The 26,463-nt window shown below is 36.7% G+C and overlaps 1 protein-coding gene across 3 annotated transcripts in view; it reads left to right on the top strand.

Annotated features, from left to right (window-relative positions):
- The window catches only part of GABRA2 (gamma-aminobutyric acid type A receptor subunit alpha2), a 156,681-nt gene that overhangs the window by 67,616 nt on the left and 62,602 nt on the right, over positions 1 to 26,463 (top strand). For all 3 annotated transcript variants that reach the window (XM_088836046.1, XM_088836045.1, XM_088836047.1), the window contains 3 exons: positions 15,125 to 15,345; positions 20,919 to 21,001; positions 26,100 to 26,243. In XM_088836046.1, the coding sequence (XP_088692172.1) occupies positions 15,125 to 15,345; positions 20,919 to 21,001; positions 26,100 to 26,243 (448 nt within the window). The remainder of the gene's footprint in view (positions 1 to 15,124; positions 15,346 to 20,918; positions 21,002 to 26,099; positions 26,244 to 26,463) is intronic.

Below are 26,463 nucleotides of genomic sequence, written 5' to 3'. Positions count from 1 at the left end.
CTGTGATTCATGGGGTCGCAAAGAGTCGGAGCGACTGAACTGAACTGAACTGAACTGATATCTGAATTAAGTTTAGAACATTGGTCTTTTTAGTGACTTTAGCCCAAGAATTAAAAAAGAAAAATTAATAGGCTAAAGATAAGCTTTCATATTTGAGGGGATACTGCCACACATTACATTAAATGTGAAAATACACTCATTTAGTGCAAACTCATTTAGTGCAAACTGTATAGGTTGAATTGAGTTGAGTAGGCAACATTGAGTTGGCAACATTTAAATTAAAAAAAAATCATGTATTGTTTTGTTTTCTTTATGTATTTTGGATTATGTGTGTATGTATGTGAGCACGTGTACTTGTATTCACGATAAATTACTCTAAAATGAAATATATATTTAACATCTCTGCACCCTCTTGAGCTGCTCAAGGCCCTAGATGTTTTTTCCTAGCATATATTGTCCTCTAATCACCTAGCCTAACATAGTCCTGTAGATTTCTCTTTGGTCATGTCAAATTTTCTACTTGATTTCCATCTTTATGTACCTTGTTTACTCATTCCTACAAATAGTTGGCTTGAGGGCAGACTAATAATTGCGAGACCATCAACTGGGCACATATTCTATCATCAGAATCCAATTAGCGGAAAGAATCCATAACAGTAATTAGAACAGGGATAATTTAATAAAATGAATTATTAATTCGGACAAGATGGTTAAATAAAAATGTAAAAGGAGACGCTAAGCAATGTAGATTTAGCAAATGCAGAAAGTGCAGCATCTGCTTCTGGGGTAAGCATCATGAACAAGGAAGGAACTCAGGCCTGGAAGGGAGTCCTTTCCCCCAAGGCCAAGATTTAGAGCTCACCGGAGAGGACTCTGTGGCTAGAGGAGTATACACCTGCCACTGGTGAAAAACAGCCAGTGAAGAAACATATGAAGGTACATGCTGAAGCTGGTCAGAGGAGTATCGTGCCTGCTGGCTGAAAACTCACATCATGGCAGTCCTTTGAAACTGAACCAAAGGATAACAATGCAGCTAAACCAGGAAGAGAACCAGGAAAGAAAGCCCTCTTTCTTTGCTAAAAACGTGGCAGTATCCTCTAATGACAAAGCCTAACATTACATGAGCTGATGAAGGAGCAGAGTGTACAGAGTGCTTCTCCCGTGTCTCAAAGAAAGGGGAAAGAGGATGAATTTGAAGCTGAAGGATCATTCACTAATAATAGGTGTATATCATAGTGTGGGATACGAAGAGGATTTTGAGGGAGTGTCCAGAGATAGTTTGATCACTGAACAGCTACTGTTTGATATTTGTCCAAATCTAGAGAAGAAAATGAAAGTTGCTTAATCTGTATATATGTGTAACACAGATACAGATACTTCCTCATATTAAATCTATTAGAGAAGACAGAGCTTAATTTCCACACATGTGAAATAGAAATGATTTGGCCTTCATGTTGCTCACATGGAGTGATTTCCAATCGATATTACTTTTGTTGGAAAGCAAGGAAAATAATGAGGAAAAGTTTGAATTCATGTTAGCATGGATGGCCAGGTCAGGAAATGAATCTTATGTGTGCTACTCTAAACATAAAGAAATTTATTATGATACAGAGGGGCAGGATACTCATGTTATTACTGCCCAAAAATAAAACTGGATATGAGGTATCTAATTCATATCTTACAGAAGCAGGTTGTTAATAGGTAAATAGTAAAGAATAAATTTAATTTCACTTTGGGAGACTTAGCTGATACTCTTATTTCTATGCAGTGTGCATACTCAGTAGCAGAACCTAAACTCCTAAGTCTGCCTGTGCAGGTCAGTGATCAGATTTGTTGTGACATTAGCCTGAGAGGAAAAAAGCAGCCTAGCAAAAAGAATTAAGACCCAAAGGAGCAAGCACATACACACACACACACATACACACACATACACTCTGCTCTCTCAGAATCATTAACTAGCATAATTGCCCAAAGAAAGTTGCAGACCTAAATTATAATTAAAGATTCTAATTACAGTGTTTGCAATTAAGTAGATTTTTTTACAAAAATTCAAATTTTAAAAAATTCATGAGTAAGAAGGTATACTTGGGAATGTACTAGAAGCTAATTGACAGAGTAGGTAGTAACTAATTGCACATTTAAGCAATTTGTAACTCCTCAGTGTGTGGTTTTTCCCTTTTTATTTGGTCTGCATAGGAGGTCTTTTCCCATTCTAGTAGGCTATTTCACTATGTGAGCATATTCTTCAGACATAGTGGTATAGCCACCAACTATTGCACTGAAACCTAGACTAAGAACCTCAGCCCAAGTGGTTATCTCTTGCACTGATAAGTATTAGGGTTAGATCTTAAACAATGGACACTTTGTTGAAAGTCATATCAAGATTCCTGATCTAGAGTTTACCATTAGGTCATTAAGAAGGAGAAGTAAGGTAAGTGGTAACTTTGGTTTATTGATCATATAAATCCCCTTGGGTAAATAATTATCTGTCTTATGAAAACACAGAGTATATTATCTCTTAGAAACCCCAGAATGTATTGGGATATTACGTAGTTCAGTAGTTAACATCATGACCTAAATCAAATCTCTTACGATTATACAGTGGACATGACAAATAGATTCTAGGGATTAGATCTGATAGACAGAGTGCCTGAAGAACTATGGATGGAGGTTTGTGACATTGTATAGGAGGCAGGGATCAAGACCATCCCCAAGGAAAAGAAATGGAAAAAGGCAAAATGGTTGTCTGAGGAGACCTTACAAATAGCTGTGAAAAGAAGAGAAGAAAAGGCAAAAGAGAAAAGGAAAGATATACCCATTTGAATTCAGAGTTCCAAAGAACAGCAAGGAGAGATAAGAAAGTCTTCCTCAGTGATCAATGCAAAGAAATGGAGGAAAACAATAGAATGGGAAACTAGAGATCTCTTCAAGAAAATCAGAGATACCTAGGGAACATTTCATGCAAAGATGGGCTCGATAAAGGACAGAAATGGTAGGGACCTAACAGAAGCAGAAGATATTAAGAAGAGGTGGCAAGAATACACAGAAGAACTATACAAAAAAGATCTTCACGACTCAGATAATCACGAAGGTGTGATCATTCACCTAGAACCAGACATCCTACAATGTGAAGTCAAGTGGACCTTAGGAATCATCACTACGAACAAAGCTACTGGAGACGATGGAATTCCAGTTGAGCTATTTCAAATCCTAAAGATGATGTTGTGAAAGTGCTGCACTCAATATGCCAGCAAATTTTGAAAACCCAGCAGTGGCCTCAGGACTGGAAAATGTCCATTTTCATTCCAATCCCAAAGAAAGGGAATGCCAAAGAATGCTCAAACTACCCCACAATCGCACTCATCTCACACACTAGTAAAGTCATGCTCAAATTTCTCCAAGTCAGGCCTCAGCAATATGTGAACCATGAACGTCCAGATGTTCAAACTGGATTTAGAAAAGGCAGAGGAACCAGAAATCAAATTGCCAACATCCATTGGATCATAGAAAAAGCAAGAGAGTTCCAGAAAAACATCTACTTCTGCTTTATTGACTATGCCAAAGCCTTTGACTGTGTGGACCATAAAAAACTCTGGAAAATTCTTAAAGAGATGGGAATACCAGACCACCTGACCTGCCTCTTGAGAAATCTGTATTCAGGTCAGGAAGCAACAGTTAGAACTGGACATGGAACAATAGACTGGTTCCAAATCGGGAAAGCAGTATGTCAAGGCTGTATATTGTCACCCTGCTTATTTAACTTATATGCAGAATATATCATGAGAAATGCTGGACTGGATGAAGCACAAGCTGGAATCAAGATTGCCAGGAGAAATATCAGTAACCACAGATATGCAGATAACACCACTCTTAGGGCAGAAAGTGAAGAAGAACTAAAGAGCCTCTTGATGAAAGGGAAAGAGGAGAGTGAAAATGTTGGCTTAAAACTCAGCATTCAGGAAACTATGATCATGGCATCTGGTCCCATCACTTAATGGCAAATAGATGGGGAAACAATGGAAATAGTGACAGACTTTATCTTTTTGGGCTCCAAAATCACTGCAGATGGTGACTGTAGCCATGAAATTAAGAGACCCTTGTTCTTTGGAAGAAATGTTATGACCAACCTATACAACATATTAAGAAAAAGAGATATTACTTTGCCAACATAGGTCCATCTAGTTAAGGCTATGATTTTTCCAGTTGTCACATATGGATGTGATAGTAGGCCTATAAAGAAAACTGAGTGCCGAAGAATTGAAGATTTTTAACTATGGTGTTGGAGAAGAGTCTTAGAGTCTCTTGGACTGCAAGGAGATCCAACCAGTCCATCCTAAAGGAAATCAGTCCTGAATCTTCATTGGAAGGACTGATGTTGAAAGTGAAACTCCAATACTTTGGCCACCTGATGCGAAGAACTGATTCATTTTAAAAGACCCTGATTCTGGGAAAGATTGAAGGCAGGAGGAGAAGGGAATGACAGAGGATGAGATGGTTGGATGGCATCACCAACTCAATGGATATGAGTTTGAGTAAACTTTGCGAGCTGGTGATGGACAGGGTGGCCTAGTCCATGGGGTTACAAAGAGTTGGATGAGGCCTGGTGACTGAAGTGAACTGAACTGAGTTAACATCATAGGTAGGTTAGAGAATTATTACGTCTTGATATTTGTTTGAAAATTGATATTGAATTTAAAGTGTTAATCCTTATCAGAAATGTGTCTAAATAAGGAAAACTGCTAAAAATGTGGCAAATACTGTATATCAAAGGTCATTTAATAATATGTACTCATTTTAAAGCCAGAATATAGAATTTGACTACTGTAAAGTTATTGATATTTTGGAAGCATGAGAATTAGATTTAGGGAACGTCAGCCCGTGATTTTCAGCACCGTCCTAGCTAGAGTTTTTAATAATTTTCCTCATATACAGATTCATGTCAATGTATGGCAAAACCAATACAATAATATAAAGTAATTAGCCTCCAATTAAAACAAATAAATTTAAATAAAAAGAGATTCTTAGAAATGTGTTGGGATCAGTTGAAGTATTTATTTTAAAAGTTATTTCCCAGGTTCATTCTAAGATCTGTGGAATCATAATTGCTTGTGTAGGGCGTGACAGTCTGCCTTTTAACAGGTTGAGGCGTTCAACTCTATGCTGAGGGAAGCCAAAAACCATCACGGATTTGAAGGCTTGGGGGCATTGGATAGATGATGGTACTATTCATTGGGATATGGAACATAGGAAGAAAAGTTTTCTTTTCTTTTGTTTTTGTGTTTGAGGGTGGGGTAATATAGAGGGCATGTGAAGAGTCAGATTTTCTGCAATCTAATAATTTATATTAGAGGCAAGAAAATGAAAACCTTGTTTGAAAGCTTCTGTATGCCAGGCAAGAAATGATTGCAGACTGGGTCAGGTAGAAAGACTGAAGATAAGAAAAAACACAACAAAAACTGAAAATATTTAAAGGATGTGATAGAATTGACAAGCTTTGGTGACCTATTGGAGGTAGGGGTTGAAGGAGAAATGTAGGATAAATGTTTGGGAACATTGGATGGATGATGGTACCATTCATTGAGATATGGAACATAGGAAGAAAAGTTTGTTTGCTTTTGTTTTTGTGTATGAGGGATGAATATGATTTGCACATATTGGGTTGGGGTCTTTGTAAAAGATTTGCTTGGAGATGTCTAGGTAGCAGTCATAGATCAAGCTCAAGAGAAAGGCTTAGAGTGCAGATGGCTCAGGAGTCATCCGAAAGCTGAAACCGTGGGCATACATGAACTTGTACAAGGAAAGAGATTAGAGTGATATGGTAATCATGCTTTTACAGAAACTCTAGAATACAGGGGGGATTAAAAAAAACTGTGGAGGAGACTGAGAAGGAGCAACCAAGGATGTCTGTCAGAATGGAGGAGCATTCCCTTCTCTCAACTAGACTGTGCTTTGATCCTTAATAATCAACATTGGAGAGCACTGCTTTTCCTTCCTTATCAGATGCAATAATGTTCAGTAGTCAGGTATCTGTATCAGTTACAGCCTTCTGTCCAGGTAGGATTCTGTGTCCTGAAGGAGGTATGGTTCGTTTGGTAATGGGATGAACCCATAGGTTTTGCCCTTAGTGAAACCTCATTTAGGGAGTGGGGTAATAGTTACAGAAAAGAATGCAGATGAAGGTGGTTTGACTCCAGCCATTACTTTTCTGCAGCAAGAAGGGTTGTAGGAACTAAACACATGCAGTCACAGTTCACATGACTGCCTCTGGGGAGAGCATTGTTTTCTACTCCCCTACGCTTTTGTATAAACTAAATAACAAACAACTGTGGCTTCTGAACATGAAGTGATTTTTAAAATAAAACTTGCAGTTGTTGCGTGTTCTTTCCCAAGGTTACAAGGGTGGGGCCTGTCTTTTAGGGAGAATTCTGCAGAATTTATATGCCACAAGCAATAATAGACACCATCACTAGTGTATGCCCCCACATTCTCCAGGAGAAATCATTACACGTAGATGACTGTCAAACACAGAAGGTCTGAGGTGCCATGGGCACTTTCCCAAGGGTTAACTACGACACCAGGAGAATGTGGTTTTTACTGCCAGTGCAAGAGAGCATTCATTACAAAAGTAGGAAGAAAACAACAGTGTCGTAAATTATGGTAAAGCCAAGAAAAGGATTTAGCTGTGTCATTAGATGAAGAACAAAGACATATTTGTTGATCATGGTAAAAGCAACCAGATTGCAGTGGGTTGAGGCATGTGGGAGGTGAGGAAATGGAGAAAGAGTGGAGGCGACATTTTTAAGCCGCGTAGTTGAGGTGAGGAGGGAAGGCAGAGGGCAATAGCTGTAAGGCATTATGACTGTCAGACAGGCTTTTTTTTTAAGTTGCATTGAACTTCTCGCTGTTCTCAGAACCTGCCATTATCTTTAAACAACTCTGTGGCCTTGCAAATGTTTTTCCCTCTTCTTGTTATGCCTTCCCTCCTGCTTTGCCAACTGGAGAGCTTTCATTTATTCAAAGCCAAGCTCAAATTTCATCCTCCCTGATGTTTTTCTAGGCTACTCCAAGCAGAGTCAATCCTTCTGATCCCCATGCGCCACAACATGACTTTGACTCCTTTTGATGAACTTGCATGCTGGATTACAAAACTCTGTATGTCTTTCTTCTTTATTGCAGCCTGAGCTACTAGAAGGCATGGGTTGTGTTTGGTCTTTTCAACCAGATTGCTAAGTACACACTCTGTATCTGTCAGTGTCAGGAGCTGAATACTTAAGTATAAGCAGTGCTGCCCTCGTGTTTTTCACAGTTTAGTGGGGGGACAGTTAAGGAAAAAATCATCAATCTTAAAACAGTGTTGTCATGTTTTTATTGAAGTATTTATGGATTGATATGATAGTAGTGAGCATATGGGTAGTGGATGTCTATATCTGAGAAGATTTCTAGGAAAAAAAGATAGCAGAGGAGGACAAAGTTTGGCCAGCTACGTAACAGGATGAGTGTTTCAGCACAAAGTGGAAGAGCTTGATGAATTTAGTAAACTTTAAAAAGTTCAGTGTGACTGAAGCCTAGAGTGCTGTTCAGGATCTGGGGGAGAGGAGACTAGAAGACAACTTAGAACCAAATCACGAGGGGCCTTAGAGCCAGCTGCCCCAAAACTCCATAAAAGCATCTCCACATCAAACTTGAAACATAGTAGATCTTATTATCTCATGGCTTTTTCTATATGTGTCAGTATATTTTAATACATAAATACTATATAGAAAAAGAGTTTACTGTGATTAGTTTAATATAGTCACATAGGCATACATACACGTACACAGTCACACTGCACACTTGTGAATGTAAGGATTAGGGGATTGCACTACCATCTGGCCCCGCCGACGCCTTTCTCCTTGTGTACCGTTTGAGCTGTTATGGCTCAGAATCCTTGTTATTACACTTAATTTCCGGTGATTCCTCTCATTTGTTTATTCATGGACTAATTAGTGTTTCCCTCCTATGCTCTGGGCAGTGAGATACTGGTGATGCATTGAAGAAGGTGGTCGTTTTCCTTGTTCTCAACGTGAAGTGAGCATTGCCAGATGCAGGGGCTGATAGGGAAGAGACTGCGGGGGATTCCATGAGTTTGGGTTGTAAGGTGAAGCATGACACGTGAGGCCCTGCAGTACCAATATTGCTATAGGCAGAGTGTATGGAGAATTGCTAGGCATGAGACTGCGGAGGTAAGGGAGGGAGCGATCATTGCAGGGTTTGGAGGCTAGAAGAAAGCCCTTGGACTTCCTCACAAGGGCTTTAGAAATTCAAAAGCAAACTTAACAGCACTTCATTCTATGGATCTTCTTTCCCCATATCATGTAATATCTTGGGTGCCCCTTGTAGCTTCTGTTCACTTTCAAATATCGAAGAGCTCTGTCCAGTCCAGTTTAAATATCAGTATTTTGTGCCATTTAGAGCTTCTCTCCTCTTCTCAGCCATAGTCACAGGTAAGGGTTGCATAGTGGCTAGTGGGCTGTGATCGACTATTCTTCTCTTTCTGGGTCTTTCTAGAGTTGAGGCAATGAAAAGGGAGATTATAAAAAGGAAGGAAATATCTTTTTTATTGGTAAACATTTTTCAGGTGTGTTTATTTTTTATCAGAATATAATTGCTCCAAATCGTGCTAGTCTCTGAAGTGAATTAGCCATATGCATACATACATCCCCTGCCTCTTGGACGTCCCTCCCACCCTCCCCATCCCACCACTAAAAGGAAAGAAATAGGGTCATTTGTTGAGATGTGGATGGACCTAGAGTCGATCATACAGAGTGAAGTAAGTCAGAAAGAGAAAAACAAATATCATATTTTCACATATTTTACATAATATCATAAATTCCACATTTATGTGGAATCTAGAAAAATGGTACTGATGAACCTGTTTCCAAGGCAGGAATAGAGATCCAGACATAGAGAACAGACATGTGGACACGAGGTGGGGAGCACAGGGTGGGACGAACCAGGAGATTAGGAAGTGTCTTTTTACTGAGCTGGTTCTGTAGGTGGTTCTCTCTTGGCAGTTAGTGACATTGGTATGGCTGTTAGATAAATGCAGGACCTCTCGTGGGGCATCCATGTGATTTCCTTTCAATGACCTCTTTATTATCCAAAACCCCAAAAGCACAGGTGGTTTATTCTTTTATAGTTCTCTTGTGGCTTCCTACTTAGTCTTTGCCTCTGGCACTTTACCTTGTGACCTTTTACCGATGGGTGTCATTCTCTTGTCAGGCCACCCTTTTCTTGAATTTGGGGAGTTGGGGAAGAATGCTACTGCGAAGGTGATTTATACCAGACTAAAAGGAGATCAATCCTGGGTGTTCATTGGAAGGACTTATGCTAAAGCTGAAACTCCAATACGTTGGCCACCTCATGTGACAAGTTGACTCACTGGAAAAGAGTCTGATGCTAGGAGGGATTGGGGGTAGGAGGAGACGGGGACGACAGAGAATGAGATTGCTGGATGGCATCACTGACTCAATGGACATGAGTTTGAGTGAACTCTGGGAGTTGGTGATGGACAGGGAGGCCTGGCGTGCTGTGGTTCATGGGGTCGCAAAGAGTCGGACACGACTAAGCGACTGAACTGAACTGATACCAGGCTATCTTCTTTGAAATCCAAACTATTTCTAAGAACTTCACATGTATTATCCCACTTCATCCTTATAAGAAATAAGTTGTATAATTGCCACTGTTTTACAGATAAGTCAGCTGAAACAAAGAGAGATTAAGTAACCTGCTCAAGGTCAAGTACCCTGGTCTACTTGACTTATGAGGCCATGCACTTAACATCTATTTCATGTCACTCAGCTTATTATTGTTGTCATTTTTCCATCTTGTGTTTGAGTCAGTTTTAAATATGGAAAGAAGACTTTGACAATTTCAAAACTCTGATTCTCAATCTGGAACTAAATTCTTCCTATAACTTCCCATGACACATGTCTGGAGTCTATTTTTTAGTCTATATAGAAGGAAATTTCTGTCCCACCTCCAAAGATTGTTTTTTATGTATGGTACAACAAAAAGAACATAGTGTCAGGAAACATAAGGTTGGAGTTCAAATGTTGGATTTCTTTCTCTTTTTTTAATATGACTTCTGAAATGTTCCCTACCTGTGAAATGGAAGTATTACTGCATATTTAATAAGGCTGTAATGAATTTTAAACAATACATTGTGTCAAAATGAATTGTATTTGACATATTTTAACTATTAATCATTTTAAGTACTTTGATTAGATATTTTAAATCATTTACTGTTAGAATCTGAATCTTTAGTAACAGTTTCTAATTTGTAAACTTGCCAGGCATCTAGTTCCAAAGAGAAAGTCCAGACATCTTGCCCATACAATAGTCCAAAAATGCAGTAGCTGTGGTGATCTGCAGTCTGTTTGTGTGAGCTTCTTTGCATAATAAGGTTTTATGATGGGTACTAATTGGGTTTATTGACACTGCTGATCTGTTCTTAAGCTTCTTACATTTTGCAATTTTTCAGGGCTAATACCAGGCTAAATTCTTAATTCCCATCCCTTTGAGTATCAACTGAAAGTGTTGGAACTTATCATTCCTGTATAATCTCAGGGTGTTATTTCTTTAATTACTGTATACCTGCCTCATAAGCCACATTTTTCTTTATGATAAAAGAAACACAGATTGAAACTTAAAGGAGACTATCCTTTAATAGCAAAAGGGTATAATGATATAAATTTTGGTACTTTAAAATACACTCAGTAAATCAAACTAAATGAGAAATCACTCCAAGAGCAGTCCTGCAATTTGGTCATGTTTTAGTGCATAGATAAAATTCTTCAGAAATTGGCTACAAGCACTGGCTTATAATTAATGTAGCCAAGCAGTAAGAAATATGCTATCTTCACTAAGTTAATGTGTCCTTGAAATCATATTTATCCCATTAACTGTGCAATTAGAGAGTGATATCCTTATTTGCAGTACCTTTGATGGAAATAATACTTAGTGGCAGTAAAGACATTGGGCTGGAAAACGCATCCTTGTCTGAGTTCTGTCCCTTGCATGATTGGAAACAGGGCAGTCACTAAATTTGTTTATAAATCCATCTATAAAACAAAGATGCTTGATTAAATTTCCCTTAAAGAGTGTCTCAAATCTTCAAGTGTATGGATTCTTTGACTCTCGTCTCCCTTAACAGTCTCATGTGTCCTGTACATCAGCCAGAGGATAGCTGCATGCTGATATGTCCTTATGAAACTTTTTTGTTTCTTTCTAAATTTGCTCCTTAGTTGTTTGTGTTTTCTCTGAGCAATTTTGTAGTAGATCTTGGTGTTATTTATTTCTTTAGAACCTCAGTTCAAGGGACCAAGTCTTGTTTGTATGAAGAAGCTGTACTGTTTGTACTTCTCTGGCAATTTTCTTGCAACACACAAATCAAGTAATTATTTTATTAGTGTATATTTATGACAAACTTGAGGTTTATTTAAGAAACCTTTCAAGAATATTCTTTTCAAATACTGTGAATGTGAATTATATGTGATTTAATTTGATATATATATATCAAATTAAATATATATGCAAATAATTTGTTTGGAAATTCTGTTGTAACTTAGTGGGTATGCAGTACATATTATTCAATTGAAATGTCTCCTCTCCCTCTATTTTAATCTTGAAATCAAAACCACAAAAACTAGTGAATCAATTGTACTTATTTGTTTACATATCTCTATGCTTTTGCCCTACTACATTAAAGTATTCTGAGAAGCACAAAACCAGATATTGGAATGAGATTAATTGTAAATACATATTATTTTCAGGAATGATCATTATGTAATTATTAAAATAGATTTATTTTTACTCTATTTAATATTTTTATTCCTGAGAGTATTTTAACAATTGCTATGTTTAAATGTGCTTTATTTTTATATATCTTGCTTAAATAGTTTATAATATTGCAATCAAGATCTGATTCCAAATTCATATCATTTTAATACTTGTCTCAATAACTGCTATAGGTGCAGAAAGAGACATAAATTCAAGTTCAAGAAGTGTATTATTGGTTAATGTTTACTGAACCATCATGCCAATTTTTATAAAACCAATCCACCAATTCTGGATATACATCTTCACATTCTGGATGTTTGGTTTTCAAAACAACTTAGTATTTGCAGTGTCCTTATACTATCATTTGGAGAAGGAAATGGCAACCCACTCCAGTGTTCTTGCCTGGAGAATCCCAGGGACGGGGGAGCCTGGTGGGCTTCCGTCTATGGGGTCACACAGAGTCGGACACGACTGAAGTGACTTAGCAGTAGCAGTAGCAGTATACTATCATTAACCAGTATTTCATGGTATAACATGTGCTTCAGATGAAGCTCATCATTAAATACAGTGGGTTTAAACTCATATTTTAATTATCTTTACTGAAAATTATAAATTTGCTTTTGCATATTTCTCTGTAGAGTTGATTAGTTCATCATTTTTATGTGACTAATGAAGAACTCATATTAGTCATAGAAGTGATATCCCCTTTTCTTGTTGTCCACTTGGATTGTATAATTAGTGTTTTCTTTAATCCATGATATCACTTAGCAGTGATTTTTTTAAGTCAATTTATTTTTGCTAGAGTTAGTTTAATCAAAACTAGATATTATAACTTGAAAATTTACTTGAGTACAAATCACAGTACACTGAATGTAGATGAGATCAGCATCCTTGACTGTTCCCTGTTGTAGCTTCTCATAGTATGACTTACCCACATGACTATCCTTTTAGTGGGAGTTGACATAGTGAGAGTACCAGTATCATAATATATATTATTTACTAGCAAAACTTCATTTACTTCTTATGTTTGGATAAGGATTCTAAATATAAGAAAGAACAAAGGTATAATTGCAGTATATGATGTTGTAGTGATGGAAAGCTTTGTGAAGTAGTAAAGATAAACAGACTGTGTTTCTTCCAGATGTTCAGGGGACTGGGAGTGTGGTTGAGAGTTGAGTTCTTGACCCAGGCAGGTAGAGCACTTGCCTTATCTGAGGAACAGTAAGGTTAAGAATTGTTAAAATTGCCTAGAGTGTAAGATGAATGTGCCTGGTTGTGGGAAGGAGGAGAAAAATGCACAGTCACTCTGCCTAGGATGGCAGAGTACACCTGGGATGCTTTGAAGGCTCAAAAATAGTGTTCTTAAAAATAGTTTTAGAATATTTATGGCTGAGTCTCTTTGCTGTTCACCTGAAACTATCACAACATTGTTAATGGGCTATACTCCAATACAAAATAAAAAGGTTTTAAAAAAAAAAAGGAGCTCACCTGAAACTTGCTGTTTGGAAACCTTGAGTAACTCTATGTGAGGGGTCTACAGGAAAGGTTTACTACTATTAGCATGAATTTCTGAAACAGATAAACATCCCATAGTTTTATAGAAATAGAAAATTTGAAGTTTTATAAAAAGTTGTATAAATATTCAGTTGCTGAACAAGTAAATGTCCAGTGTGCTCACATCAGACATGGATTTGGCAAAACCACATTTGCAAAGAAACAGTTACATAAAAACATACCAGATAGCAAAAACGTATAGGGTCACATGTATGCCTACGGTCAAATCATGTTGATGTGTGGCAGGGGCCGTCACAGTATTGTAAAGTAATTATCCTCCAATTGAAATAAATTTTAAAAACTCATCTTTTAATCTAGTTTTTTTTAAAAATTGAGCTATATTTCTATAAATTAAAAAATTATATTTCTATAATTTAAAAAGTGACTGAATCACAGTGAGGGTAGATTAGGTGATGATATTTTCTACTAAGGTTTAGGACCCAGAGCCACACTTTACTTCTGTCCATATATCATTACCTGTGGCTGGCTGCTTATCTTTATCCATTCAGTTTTTGAGGAATTGTTCAGAATCATTTACTTAAGTGAGGTTTGTACAAATGATTTGATATTGTCATAAGTATGTGACCTTTTTACTGTCTTCTTCTAAACAGACAATTTTAGTTGAGTGAAATTCATGGGGTCGCAAAGAGTCGGACACGACTGAGCAACTGAACTGAACTGAACTGAAGGTGTTTCTTTTCAAACATGTGATGACTGTGGCTTTGTGCTCAAAGGACAGTTTCTGAATTTCCAGCCTCGGGGCATAACTAAACATTTTAGTTATCTATCATGAAAGTGTTTGCACAAACATACATTGGCCAAAATTTTAACATCCAATAAATTGTCAGTATTGATCACAATTGTGAATTGTGCATATTTTAAATGTATGCGTTCTCTTATCCTAAGAAGGACACAGAGAGAATGAGAAAAGGGAGGTGGGGAATGATAAAGAGAGAAGATGAAAGAAAGAGAGACAGATTGAATAAATCAACTTAAAGTATTGGAGAATGATAATAGAGGAATTGATCAATAGTTGGTCTGTATGACTATTTAAAGGTACATTGTAACCTGAGGGTATTTGTTTGCAAAGCATTCATATTTTTAGTATTCTAATACTTTGTCAAAGTATTTTCATTACAACTTATTCATAAAATAAACTTTATTGAAATCATCATCTCCTAACAATTTCTTGTTAACAATATGATATATCATCATTTTTTTAGGGTTAAAAAAGCCATAAGGTATTTTATAAACAGTTTCTCTGGCAACAGAAAATGTCATTTAGATCTGACAGTGTGTATGTTTAAGAGTTGCTGTTTTTCCCTTCCTTTTTTTTTTTTTTTCTTTTGGCTACTGACAATCAGGCTGCCTGCTTATTCATTATTGAGATAAGTGATTAAGTAATTTGGGACAAATTCACCCAGCCTCTGCCCAAGCATGCCCCCTCTCCAAGTAGTTTTAAACCATACAATGCAGTAAAGCAATTTGACTAAGACTTTATTCAACTGAAAGAGGTCAGAGAAAGTATTTCTTATTTTCTTTTCATAATGTATAGCTAATTGTGTGAATATACATGCTTTATCCTTTTGTAAATGGCAGTAATTATTGATAAATATAAAGGAATGATTTTTCAAAATTCACTTCTCAAAATAGTTTTCCCTATTTTTAAACTATATTATTACTTTTTTCTAATTTTATAGTATCCTTGTATCTAAAATATTATTTTCAAAAATTCTATTTTCTATTTCAGGAATATACAATAGATGTTTTCTTTCGACAAAAATGGAAAGATGAACGATTAAAATTTAAAGGTCCTATGAACATCCTTCGACTCAACAATTTAATGGCCAGCAAAATCTGGACTCCAGATACCTTTTTCCACAATGGGAAGAAGTCGGTGGCACACAATATGACAATGCCAAATAAGCTTCTCCGAATCCAGGATGATGGGACCCTGCTGTACACAATGAGGTATATATTTAGATCTGATATGTTGCCTTTTAATACTGAGGAATCTGTGTATTAACAAACCAGCCAAACTAGGTATCAAGTACTAGCAAGTTGAATACCTTTATAACAGATTATTGAGATAACCAGAATATGTTTTGTGAATGCTTGAATATTAAAAAGCAAAGGCAAAGTAGTATTTATGAGTTTGAATCTCATTTTAGTGTGTTAAAGCTTAAAAATTGCTTTAGCTATTAAAAATTTATTTATCTTTTTGTCAACTTACTTTTCATGCTACATTGGAGAAAAGTACAATTTTAACAGTATGGTTTAAAATGTTCTTTATACTAGCATGAAGTTTTATTTTTAATATCTCATGAACTATTCCTTCAAATTTTTAAGTACTTTTTTTTTTAGCAAATTTCCTATACTATTTTGATCCTCTTTAGGAAAGAAAAAATAATTTTATAACTTCAGAGATCCCTTGTAACTCCAAGTTCAGATGATAAAATCTTAAAAATTATCTAAAGAAATATATACTTGTTGACTCTAGCAACTATTCCTTTTTAACTCTTCTCACAAATTAATCTTTTAAAATGTTATGTAACGAGGAAAACAATTACAAATCTAATAAAATGATGTATAATCTAAAATGTAAAATTTGATAAAGACTTTGTATAAATAAATAACTTTCATCAGCATTATATATAGACAAACGTGTACTATAGGCACTTGATGTATTATTATTTCATGTGAAATGTTAAGTGGTAAATTTCAGTGGTGAAAGTTATTTAAGAAGGGACAATATGCAGTTGAGATCTTTAAAAAAAACCGTTTTTTAGTTTTCATGCTAAATAACCATTGTCTAAAATGGAAGCTAGCTATCCATTCTGCTTGTTGAATCTTGCAATACAGATATCATATCCTGCTTGGTTTTACACATTAATCAGTCCTGTGAATTAAGAAAAAAATTGGAAATTTGGGATTTTAGAAAAAATTGCATAGAATTCTACTTAAATACTCTCTTAAAAGAATGTGCTGTGCTCAATCATGTCTGACTTTTTGCAACCCCATGGACTGTAGACCCGCCCCCCCTGCCAGGTTCTTCTGTCCACAAAATTTTCTAGGCAAGAATACTAGAATGGGTTGCCATTTCCTACTACAGGTAATCTTCCCAACCTAGGGATTAAACTCGCATCTCCTGCATTTACAGGCAGATTCTTTATCACTGAGCCACCTGGGAAGCATATATTATAATTAAATTATTGGTCACATTTGTTTTGATCATCATAAGATATTCATCTGTAATTTCAAATTAGTACCTATTTTATCTACTCTCAGTTCAGTTCAGTCACTCAGTCGTGTCCGACTCTTTGTGACCCCATGAATCACAGCATGCCAGGCCTCCCTGTCCATCACCAACTCCCGGAGTTTGCTCAAACTCATGTCCATCGAATCGGTGATGTCATCCAGCCATCTCATTCTCTGTAGTCCCCTTCTCCTCCCACCCCCAATCCCTCCCAGCATCAGAGTCTTTTCCAGCGAGTCAACTCTTCGCATGAGGTGGCCAAAGTATTGGAGTTTCAGCTTTAGCATCAGTCCTTCCAATGAACACCCAGGACTGATCTCCTTTAGAATGGACTGGTTGGATCTCCTTGCAGTACAAGGGACTCTCAAGAGTCTTCTCCAGCACCACAGTTCAAAAGCATCAGTTCTTCAGCGTTCAGCCTTCTTCACATTCCAACTCTCACATCCATACATGACCACTGGAAAAACCATAACCTTGACTAGATGGACCTTGGTTGGCAAAGTAATGTCTCTGCTTTTTAATATGCTGTCTAGGTTGGTCATAACTTTCCTCCCAAGAAGTAAGCATCTTTTAATTTCATGGCAGCAATCAGCATCTGCAGTGATTTTGAAGCCCCAAAAAATAAAGTCTGACACTGTTTCCACTGTTTCCCCATCTATTTCCCATGAAAGCATGGGACCAGATGCCATGATCTTTGTTTTCTGAATGTTGAGCTTCAAGCCAACCTTTTCACTCTCCTCTTTCACTTTCATCAAGAGGCTTTTTAGTTCCTCTTCACTTTCTGCCTTAAGGGTGGTGTCATTTGCATATCTGAGGCTATTGATATTTCTCTGGGCAATCTTGATTCCAGCTTGTGCTTCTTCCAGCCCAACGTTCCTCATGATGTACTCTGCATATAAGTTAAATAATCAGGGTGACAATATACAACCTTGATGTACTCCTTTTCCTATTTGGAACCAGTCTGTTGTTCCATGTCCAGTTCTAACTGTTGCTTCATGCATACAGGTTTCTCAAGAGGCAGGTCAGGTGGTCTGGTATTCCCATCTCTTTCAGAATTTTCCACAGTTTATTGTGATCCACACAGTCAAAGGCTTTGGCATAGTCAATGAAGCAGAAATAGATGTTTCTCTGGAACTCTCTTGCTTTCTCCATCCAGCAGATGTTGGCAATTTGATCTCTGGTGCCTCTGCCTTTTCTAAAACCTGCTTGAACATCTGGGAGTTCACGGTTCACATATTGCTGAAGTCTGGCTTGGAGAATTTTGAGCATGACTTTACTAGCATGTGAGATGAGTGCAATTGTGCGGTAGTTTGAGCATTCCTTGGCATTGCCTTTCTTTGGGATTGGAATGAAGACTGACCTTTTCCAGTCCTGTGGCCACTGCTGACTTTTCCTAATTTGCTGGCATATTGAGTGTAGCACTTTCACAGCATCATCTTTCAGGATTTGAAATAGCTCAACTGGAATTCCATCACCTCCACTAGTTTTGTTCGTTGTGATGCTTTCTAAGACCCACTTGACTTCACATTCCAAGAAGTTTGGCTCTAGGTCAGTAATCACACCATTGTGATTATCTTGGTCGTGAAGATCTTTTTTGTACAGTTCTGTGTATTCTTGCCACCTCTTCTTAATATCTTCTGCTTCTGTTAGGTCCATACCAGCCTGTCCTTTATCGAGCCCATCTTTGCATGAAATGTTCCCTTGGTGTCTCTAATTTTCTTGAAGAGATCTCTTGTTTTCCCTATTCTGTTCTTTTCCTCTATTTCTTTGCATTGATCACTGAAGAAGGCTTTCTTTTCTCTCCTTGCTAATCTTTGGAACTCTGCATTCAGATGCTTATATCTTTCCTTTTCTCCTTTGCTTTTTGCTTCTCTTCTTTTCACAGCTATTTGTAAGGCCTCCTCAGACAGCCATTTTGCTTTTTTGCATTTCTTTTCCATGGGGATATTCTTGGTCCCTGTCTCCTGTACAATGTCATGAACCTCCATCCAGAGTTCATCAGGCACTCTATCAGTCAGATCTAGTCCCTTAAATCTATTTCTCACTTCCACTGTATAATCATAAGGGATTTGACTTAGGTCATATATGAGTGGTCTAGTGGTGTTCCCTACTTTCTTCAGTTTCAGTCTGAATTTCGCAATAAGGAGTTCATGATCTGAGCCACAGTCAGCTCCTGGTCTTGTTTTTGCTAACTCTATAGTGCTTCTCCATCTTTGGCTGCAAAGAATATAATCAATCTGATTTCGGTGTTGACCATCTGGTGATGTCCATGTGTAGAGTCTTCTCTTGTGTTGTTGGAAGAGGGTGTTTGCTATGACCAGTGCATTCTCTTGGCAAAACTCTATTAGCCTTTGCCCTGCTTCTTTCTGTGCTCCAAGGCCAAATTTGCCTGTTACTCCAGGTGTTTCTTGACTTCCTACTTTTGCATTCCAGTCCCCTGTGATGAAAAGGATATCATTTTTGGATATTAGTTCTAAAAGGTCTTGTAGGTCTTCATAGAACCGTTCAACTTCGGCTTCTTCAGCATTACTGGTTGGTGCATAGACTTGGATTCCTGTAATATTGAATGGTTTGCCTTGGAAATGAACAGAGATCATTCCTTCGTTTTTGAGATTGCATCCAAGTACTGCATTTCGGACTCTTTGTTGACCATGATGGCTACTCCATTTCTTCTAAGGGATTCCTGCCCACAGTAGTAGACATAATGGTCATCCGAGTTAAATTCACCCATTCCAGTCCATTTTAGTTCACTGATTCCTAGAATGTCTATGTTTACTATTGCCATCTCCTGTTTGACCACTTCCAATTTGCCTTGATTCATGGACCTAACATTCCAGGTTCCTATGCAATATTACTCTTTACAGAGACATACCTTGGCTCTATCACCGGTCACATCCACAACTGGGTATTGGTTTTGCTTTGGCTCCATCCCTTCATTCTTTCTGGAGTAATTTCTCCACTGATCTCCAGTAGCATACTGGGGACCTACCGACCTGGGGAATGCCTCATTCAGTATCCTATCATTTTGCTTTTTCATACTGTTCATGGGGTTCTAAAGACAAGTACACTGAATTGGTTTGCCATTCCCTTCTCCAGTGGACCACATTCTGTCAGACCTCTCCACCATGACCCGCCCGTCTTGGGTGGCCCTACATGGCATGGCTTAGTCTCATTGAGTTAGACAGGGCTGTGGCCCATGTGATCCAATTGACTAGTTTTCTGTGATTACGATTTCAGTGTGTCTGCCCTCTGATGCCCTCTCGCAGTGTCTACCGTCTTATTTGGGTCTACCTTTGTGCAAAATGGGATAATTGATAATTTTCTTTAAAATAAATTTGCGATTATTACTCTTTAATGTGATCATGAAGATACAAAATATATTTCTTTAACATTTATAATTCAACAATTATGGACTTCTGTCCATAATTTGATTAACAGACTAGTCTCAAAAATATATTTCTAGATATATATATATATTTATGTATATATATATGTATCTACAGATATAAATAAAGCCAGATGCATATATATATCCTAGAAATATCTTGTTGAGACTAGCATATATTTGTATCTGTGGGCTTCCTGGGTGGCTCAGATGGTAAAGAATCCGCCTGCATTGCAGGAGATCTGGAGTCAATCTCTGGGTTGGGAAAATCCCCTATAGGGATTAAATGGTAACCCACTCCAGTAATCTTGTCTGGAGAATTCCATGGACAGAGGATCCTGATGGGTTACAGTCCATGGGGTTGCAAAGCATAGGACACGACTGAGCAACTAACACTTTCACTTTCATATGTATCTATATACAGTATATAATATTCATTTAAATTTATTAATTTTGAAGGGTGCTTCCCCAAGGCATTATTGAATTCTTGTATCAGTTTTGCTATATGGTTATCGATGGAACATTGGGAGAAAATAGCTTTCTTTTTATGATAGAGATTTTTTTCTTTAAGATTTCAGATGTTAATATTGAAGTTAATGGGAAACTAACCTTCAGAAACATGTACATAACTTTTTCTTAACTAACCACAGAGTATGCTTAAGTAAAGTGTATTTTTAATTAGGCTTTGTTACTTGCGCTCAGATTTTATTGATGCTAATATCTTCTGAACGATTGCCTAAATGTGAAAGAACAAAAGCATATTTAAATGTGAATTAGCCTAATTGGATGCCATGATAAAGGTCCTACCTCATTATTCATCATTAATTCTATTGACAACAAAAAGGAGTGATTTATCTTGACTTGCCAATTTACTTAAACAAAGAGTGGAATTTTGACTTTTAGGCTTACAGTTCAAGCTGAATGTCCAATGCACTTGGAGGATTTTCCAATGGATGCCCACTCATGTCCTCTGAAATTTGGCAGCTGTAAGTATGGGGATGGAGGTACATGTTTTGGGTCAATAAAATCAAAGATGGTCAGCATCATAACTTAATTCTCATAAGGTGTACTTCCTTCTCATATGATGGTATGCTTAATGCTTTTCTAACAAGCTATAGAAACAAAAAATATACTGACTTCCCTCAAGTAATCAATTGGCTAGCCCTCCTGTATTCTCAAATATCATTATATCTTAATTATCATGTTTAATTGTTGTTTACCTTACTGCTAGTAAAAAATACCCTATGTTTTTATACATATGAAAAAGTGGGAGCTCCTTGAAGTTCCGGACTATTATCCTTTACCTCCTTTTTCAAGTGCAAATACATTAAAAATGCAACATAAAGTGGGTTTTTTTTCAACTGAGAGTGAAAATGTTAAGAATAGATTCTGTTGTTTAGTGATCAGCCTGACCCAAATGGCAGCAGAGAATAGGTGAAAAAAAAAGAATAAAGAAGCTCGATCTCTGTAATTATCTTTCTACTTTCTAATAATAGAGGGAATTTTTTTTCTAAAATAAATTTGAAAGAGTCAATGGAGCAAGATTGCTCCATGTGGGCACTTTCTGTGTACAAAAAGTATTTCAGAAAAGGCACTGTGCATTTGGCTGTTGTTTAGGTCACTGAGGTTGTATCTTATATGTCAACCAGAAGCATTAGCTCTCCCAGGATAATTGAAAAGAGGGAAGGTCAAATCATCTCCCTAGGCCCACAAGACATTCAGGGCAGGTTCAGGATAAATTCATGGACACGGCTAAGCAGCTTCTCTCTTTTGTGAGAGTGTTCCACGGCCTGACCTTTTCAGAAATCGTGCTCTTTCTAGCACCCCATCTTTGTCCATTCTGAGCAGCTTCTGACTTTTCACACTTTTGAACAGAAATGCAGTTCTCTCAGCTGATGAAAAATATGTATGACTAAATAATGTACCTTCTGCTCACAGACTGTATCAAGTGTAGAAGGAGGAATGATGGCCAATACGAATGCAAAACCCTCTGATTGTTTTGATGATCATAGTTTTATGGAATGATAAATTCAATCTTATTTGTTCTGTTCTGTATTACAAAAGGTGTCAGTTCCCAATTTTCTTTGAGAATCTCCTCTTTGTATAATTATAAAGACTTCGTTTCCTGTCATGGAAACTATCACTTCAGTACTAACACTTTGAAAATTATTTAAGATAGTCAGTCATGTTATTCCAAGTAAACATTAAGCTAGAAAACTACATTAGATGCAGCACAGAAAAGCTCATTTGCATTGCATAAATTGTATTAAATAGATAACTGAAAAGCCTTGATACCAGAGAAAGTATTTATTGAAGATGCAGTAAAAAAAGTTGCATATTATTTTATTTATCCTTGCCAATAGTACATACTTGAGACATAGAGAGTTAATTGTATAGACAGCAGTATGGAATGTGGACCAACAGGCCAACCCAAATCTTAAAATGTTGGCAAGACAAATTTTGGCAGAAGGAGTCATGACCTTCACTTCCAATTATTTACCTCTCACGTTTAAAAAAAATTCCTTGACTCCCACAGTGATGGAATTCCTGGAGTTTTATCATTATCCTCAAATACAATTTTGAATTCAGTTTTGTTTTGCTTTTTGCTGTTGCTTCACATCTTTATACAATTCTTTTTTTTTTAATTTTTATTTAATAAATGGTACAAAGCACAATGCCAAAAACATTAACAGTTAAAATTTCACCGAAAGAAAAAATACTATAGAATCAGTTCAGTTCAGTCGCTCAGTCGTGTCCGACTCTCCACGACTCCATGAATCACTGCACACCAGGCCTCCCTGTCCATCACCAACTCCCAGAGTTCACTCAAACCCATGTCCACAGAGTCGGTGATGCCATCCAGCCATCTCATTCTCTGTCGTCCCCTTCTCCTCCCGCCCCCAACCTTTCCCAGCATCAGAGTCTTTTCCAGTGAATACACAGTTGTAAAAAGCTACATTAAGTTATTTATGTTATTAAGTTATGTTATTTATGTTATGTTATCGGAAAAGGCAATGGCAAGCCACTCCAGTACTTTTGCCTAGAAAATCCCATGGATGGAGGAGCCTGGTAGGCTGCAGTCCGTGGGGTCGCTATGGGTCGACTGAGCGACTTCACTTTCACTTTTCACTTTCACACATTAGAGAAGGAAATGGCAACCCACTCCAGTGTTCTTGCCTGGAGAATCCAAGGGATGGGGGAGCCTGGTGGGCTTCCGTCTATGGGGTCACACAGTCGAACATGACTGACGTGACTTAGCAGCAGCAGCAGCGTGTTATTTATGTTATTAAGTTATACAATTCCTTGTTATTTAATTTGATCTAAAACTTTCTGAATGGAAATCTAAAAGTACTCTGGGCATCTTAAAATAAATTTTAATTTTTTGGATAAAAATAATTTTAATTTTTTGGGTAAAAATAATGATTAAAATAATAAAAATAATTAAAATTAAAATTAATTTTTGGATACAAATAATTAAAATGATTTTTTTAATTAAAATAAATAAAAAATTAAAATCAAATATTAAGAATTTGTTAGTATGCCTTTAGTCTTTAATTCAGATTAGGACTCAAATGGGTTATTGATTTAAATTAACTAAAATTATGTAATGGAACCTAATCTAGGCATGCAATTTATAAAGAAATTTGTCTTTTTCTCCTTTTATACATCACTGAAAAATCACAACAGTCTCTGAGTTCATATGTGTGTTTGTGGACCAGAAAACGCCTCAAATCTGTATTGCATAACTTTCTGTTCTCTTTTCTCGCCAGACCCCAGATCTAAAAAACATATTCCTACCTAACAAATGAAATAATTTCTTCTTATAAAAGATATGGGAAAGATCAGTCATTTTGACATATTCTTGAGCTTCCTTCCAGATGTCCATCTTTTGTAATAGTAAATAACAAAATTAAAATGTTATATGTTTCCTGATTAATCTAGCAAGAATGAAGCGAGAGTGTTTTCCTTATGACAGGTGTGAAAAGTATAGCTATGAGTAAGAAAGAGTCCCTCCCATCAGTCTCTTATTAGTTTCTCAAAAATATCACCATTTTGCAGAGTTTAATTTTCTCTTATTTATGTTTAAAGGTAAACATCAAAATTCAAAAGTGCAATTATCATAATTGCTTAAAATAAAACCTTATTTGTTTTAAGATCTACAACTGCTGAGTACTCTGAGGTCTTCTGATATAAAGTGGAGCATGTGATGTCTTTTCAGTTTATTAAATTATGTGTCATTTGAAATTTTATTGAAGAGAAGGTCATTTTATGTACTCATGAGGAAAACAAAACAAGACATTTGATAATCTGAGAATGCATTGCTAGTTACACACATTACTAAGATTACTTACTTATAGATAACAACAAAATCATCAATGATTAATTGAAATTAATTAATAGAAATTTAGATTTTAGAATAACTGAATTCATTCATATGCAAACTATAGGAAGATATTTGCTATTAAATATATGTACATACAAACATCATAATATGATATATATATAAATAATATAAATACATATTTTTAGAATGCTATTTCAGAAAAATATTTTACATAATATAGTTTACTTGTGGATGTAGGTGTGTACATATCTTTCACTGATATTAACATTTACTAGTGACATTCAGAAAATTAGGCACATTGTAGTATGTCATTGAAAGATCACACAGTGACTAATACACAACAATAACTTTATTGTAACTAATGCTTAAGTGGGAATGGATTTGTGGCCACAGACTTTGGTTCCAGGTAAGTACCAGAACCACCCCAGAACAATGGTATAGGTGGCAGGTAAATAAGCTTTCCAGTGTCCTGAAGACCTGGAGGCAGACAGCTGGAGACAGCTGGTTCTTTCTCTCCCTCAATTGAAAATGTGACTGTGATGCTGAGTTTTGCTCAGGGACTAGAAGTAACTAATATTTCTAAATATTCCCATGAGCACAAGTGCATAGAAGTTCTTCGGAAGGTCAGTAGGACAGTCAGAATTGTGTGCTTATTCAACTGTGGAGAAACTCTGCCTGATCCCCCTCAGGACATACAGGCACAAGGGAAATGCCAGGGCCAGAGAAGTGCTGAGACAAGATACACTGCTTGCTCTCAAGTTTTAGAGTCATCTCACTTCTCCTAAGTCCTGTATCTTTGGCCAAATAAATCAGCAAGTTATATCTGGTTTGCACGTGTTCTGTCTCCTCCTGCCAATATACAGCTTAATTAAGATGCTATGCAAGTATTGGAGAAGGAAATGGCAACCAACTCCAGTGTTTTTGCCTGGAGAATCTCAGGGATGGGGGAGCCTGGTGGGCTACCGTCTATGGGGTCACACAGAGTCGGACACGACTGAAGTGACTTAGCAGCAGCAGCAGCAGCATGCAAGTATAGTCCAGTGAGATCTGTGTGCAATAACTAATTTTAAAATGAATATGTTTTAAAGTGTTTTCAATTTATGAAACTATAACATTCTGAGTTATTTTACATATTCAGCAAAATTCTCATTCTTCTAATGAAATGCATTGTATAATGATAGCTAAGTCATTTAATTCTTTACTAGGTGAAGGTTTTGAAAAAGAGTCTACAAAACTAACTACAAAGATAATACTTTAAATATAATATGTATCATTATTGTTCTCACATGGAAATAAGTTACCATTATGTCCAGAGAGCAATGTCATTTTGGAATACAATTATTATTTCATGAGTAATGGCTGTTTCTAAATCAACTAGTTAAATGGGCCTTGGGTATTTGTAACCTGTTTACTGCAATGTCTTCATCTGTTGCTTTGGGAATATGGAAGACATTTTAACCATCTCAGAACCCAGTGATTTTTGCAGGATCTAAAGAGATATTCGATCTTTATCTCTCAAAGTGATTGCAGTGAAAATATCCTTATGGTCATGGTTGACTCTCTTGATCTGCTTCACACTCTTCTTATTTCAAAGACACTTTTTTACCCTAAAAATATGATCTTTAAACATCAGTTTTATAGTAAACAATAATTCTATGAAATATACAACCTTTGATGTTGGATATTATTGATGGTTCTTAAATGCTTAAAAAGATTTTTTTTCCTCTGACTTCCTACAGATGCGTATACAACCTCAGAGGTTACTTACATTTGGACATACAATGCATCTGATTCTGTGCAAGTTGCTCCTGATGGCTCTAGGTTAAATCAATATGATCTGCTGGGCCAATCAATTGGGAAGGAGACTATTAAATCTAGTACAGGTTAGTAAAAAATGAGTCTAAAGAAAAGCTAATTCCTAAGAAAGTTAATGCGTAAAGCCATTGGAAATGTATCAGTTTGCTTAAAACCTTTTTCTCTTGAGGTCTAAGAACTAGCAGCATAGACTGTGCTTGGGAGCTTTTTAGAAACTGAGACTCTCAGGCCTGACTCCTACTAAGTCAGGATATGCTTTTTAACAAGATTTTAAGGAGATTCCAAGAT

This window comes from Moschus berezovskii, chromosome 5, assembly GCF_049115385.1.
Source record: "Moschus berezovskii isolate FMDL1 chromosome 5, NW_MosBer_1.0, whole genome shotgun sequence".
Classification (NCBI taxonomy): Eukaryota; Metazoa; Chordata; class Mammalia; order Artiodactyla; family Moschidae; genus Moschus; species Moschus berezovskii.
This window is presented reverse-complemented; position numbering and strand designations above follow the sequence as displayed.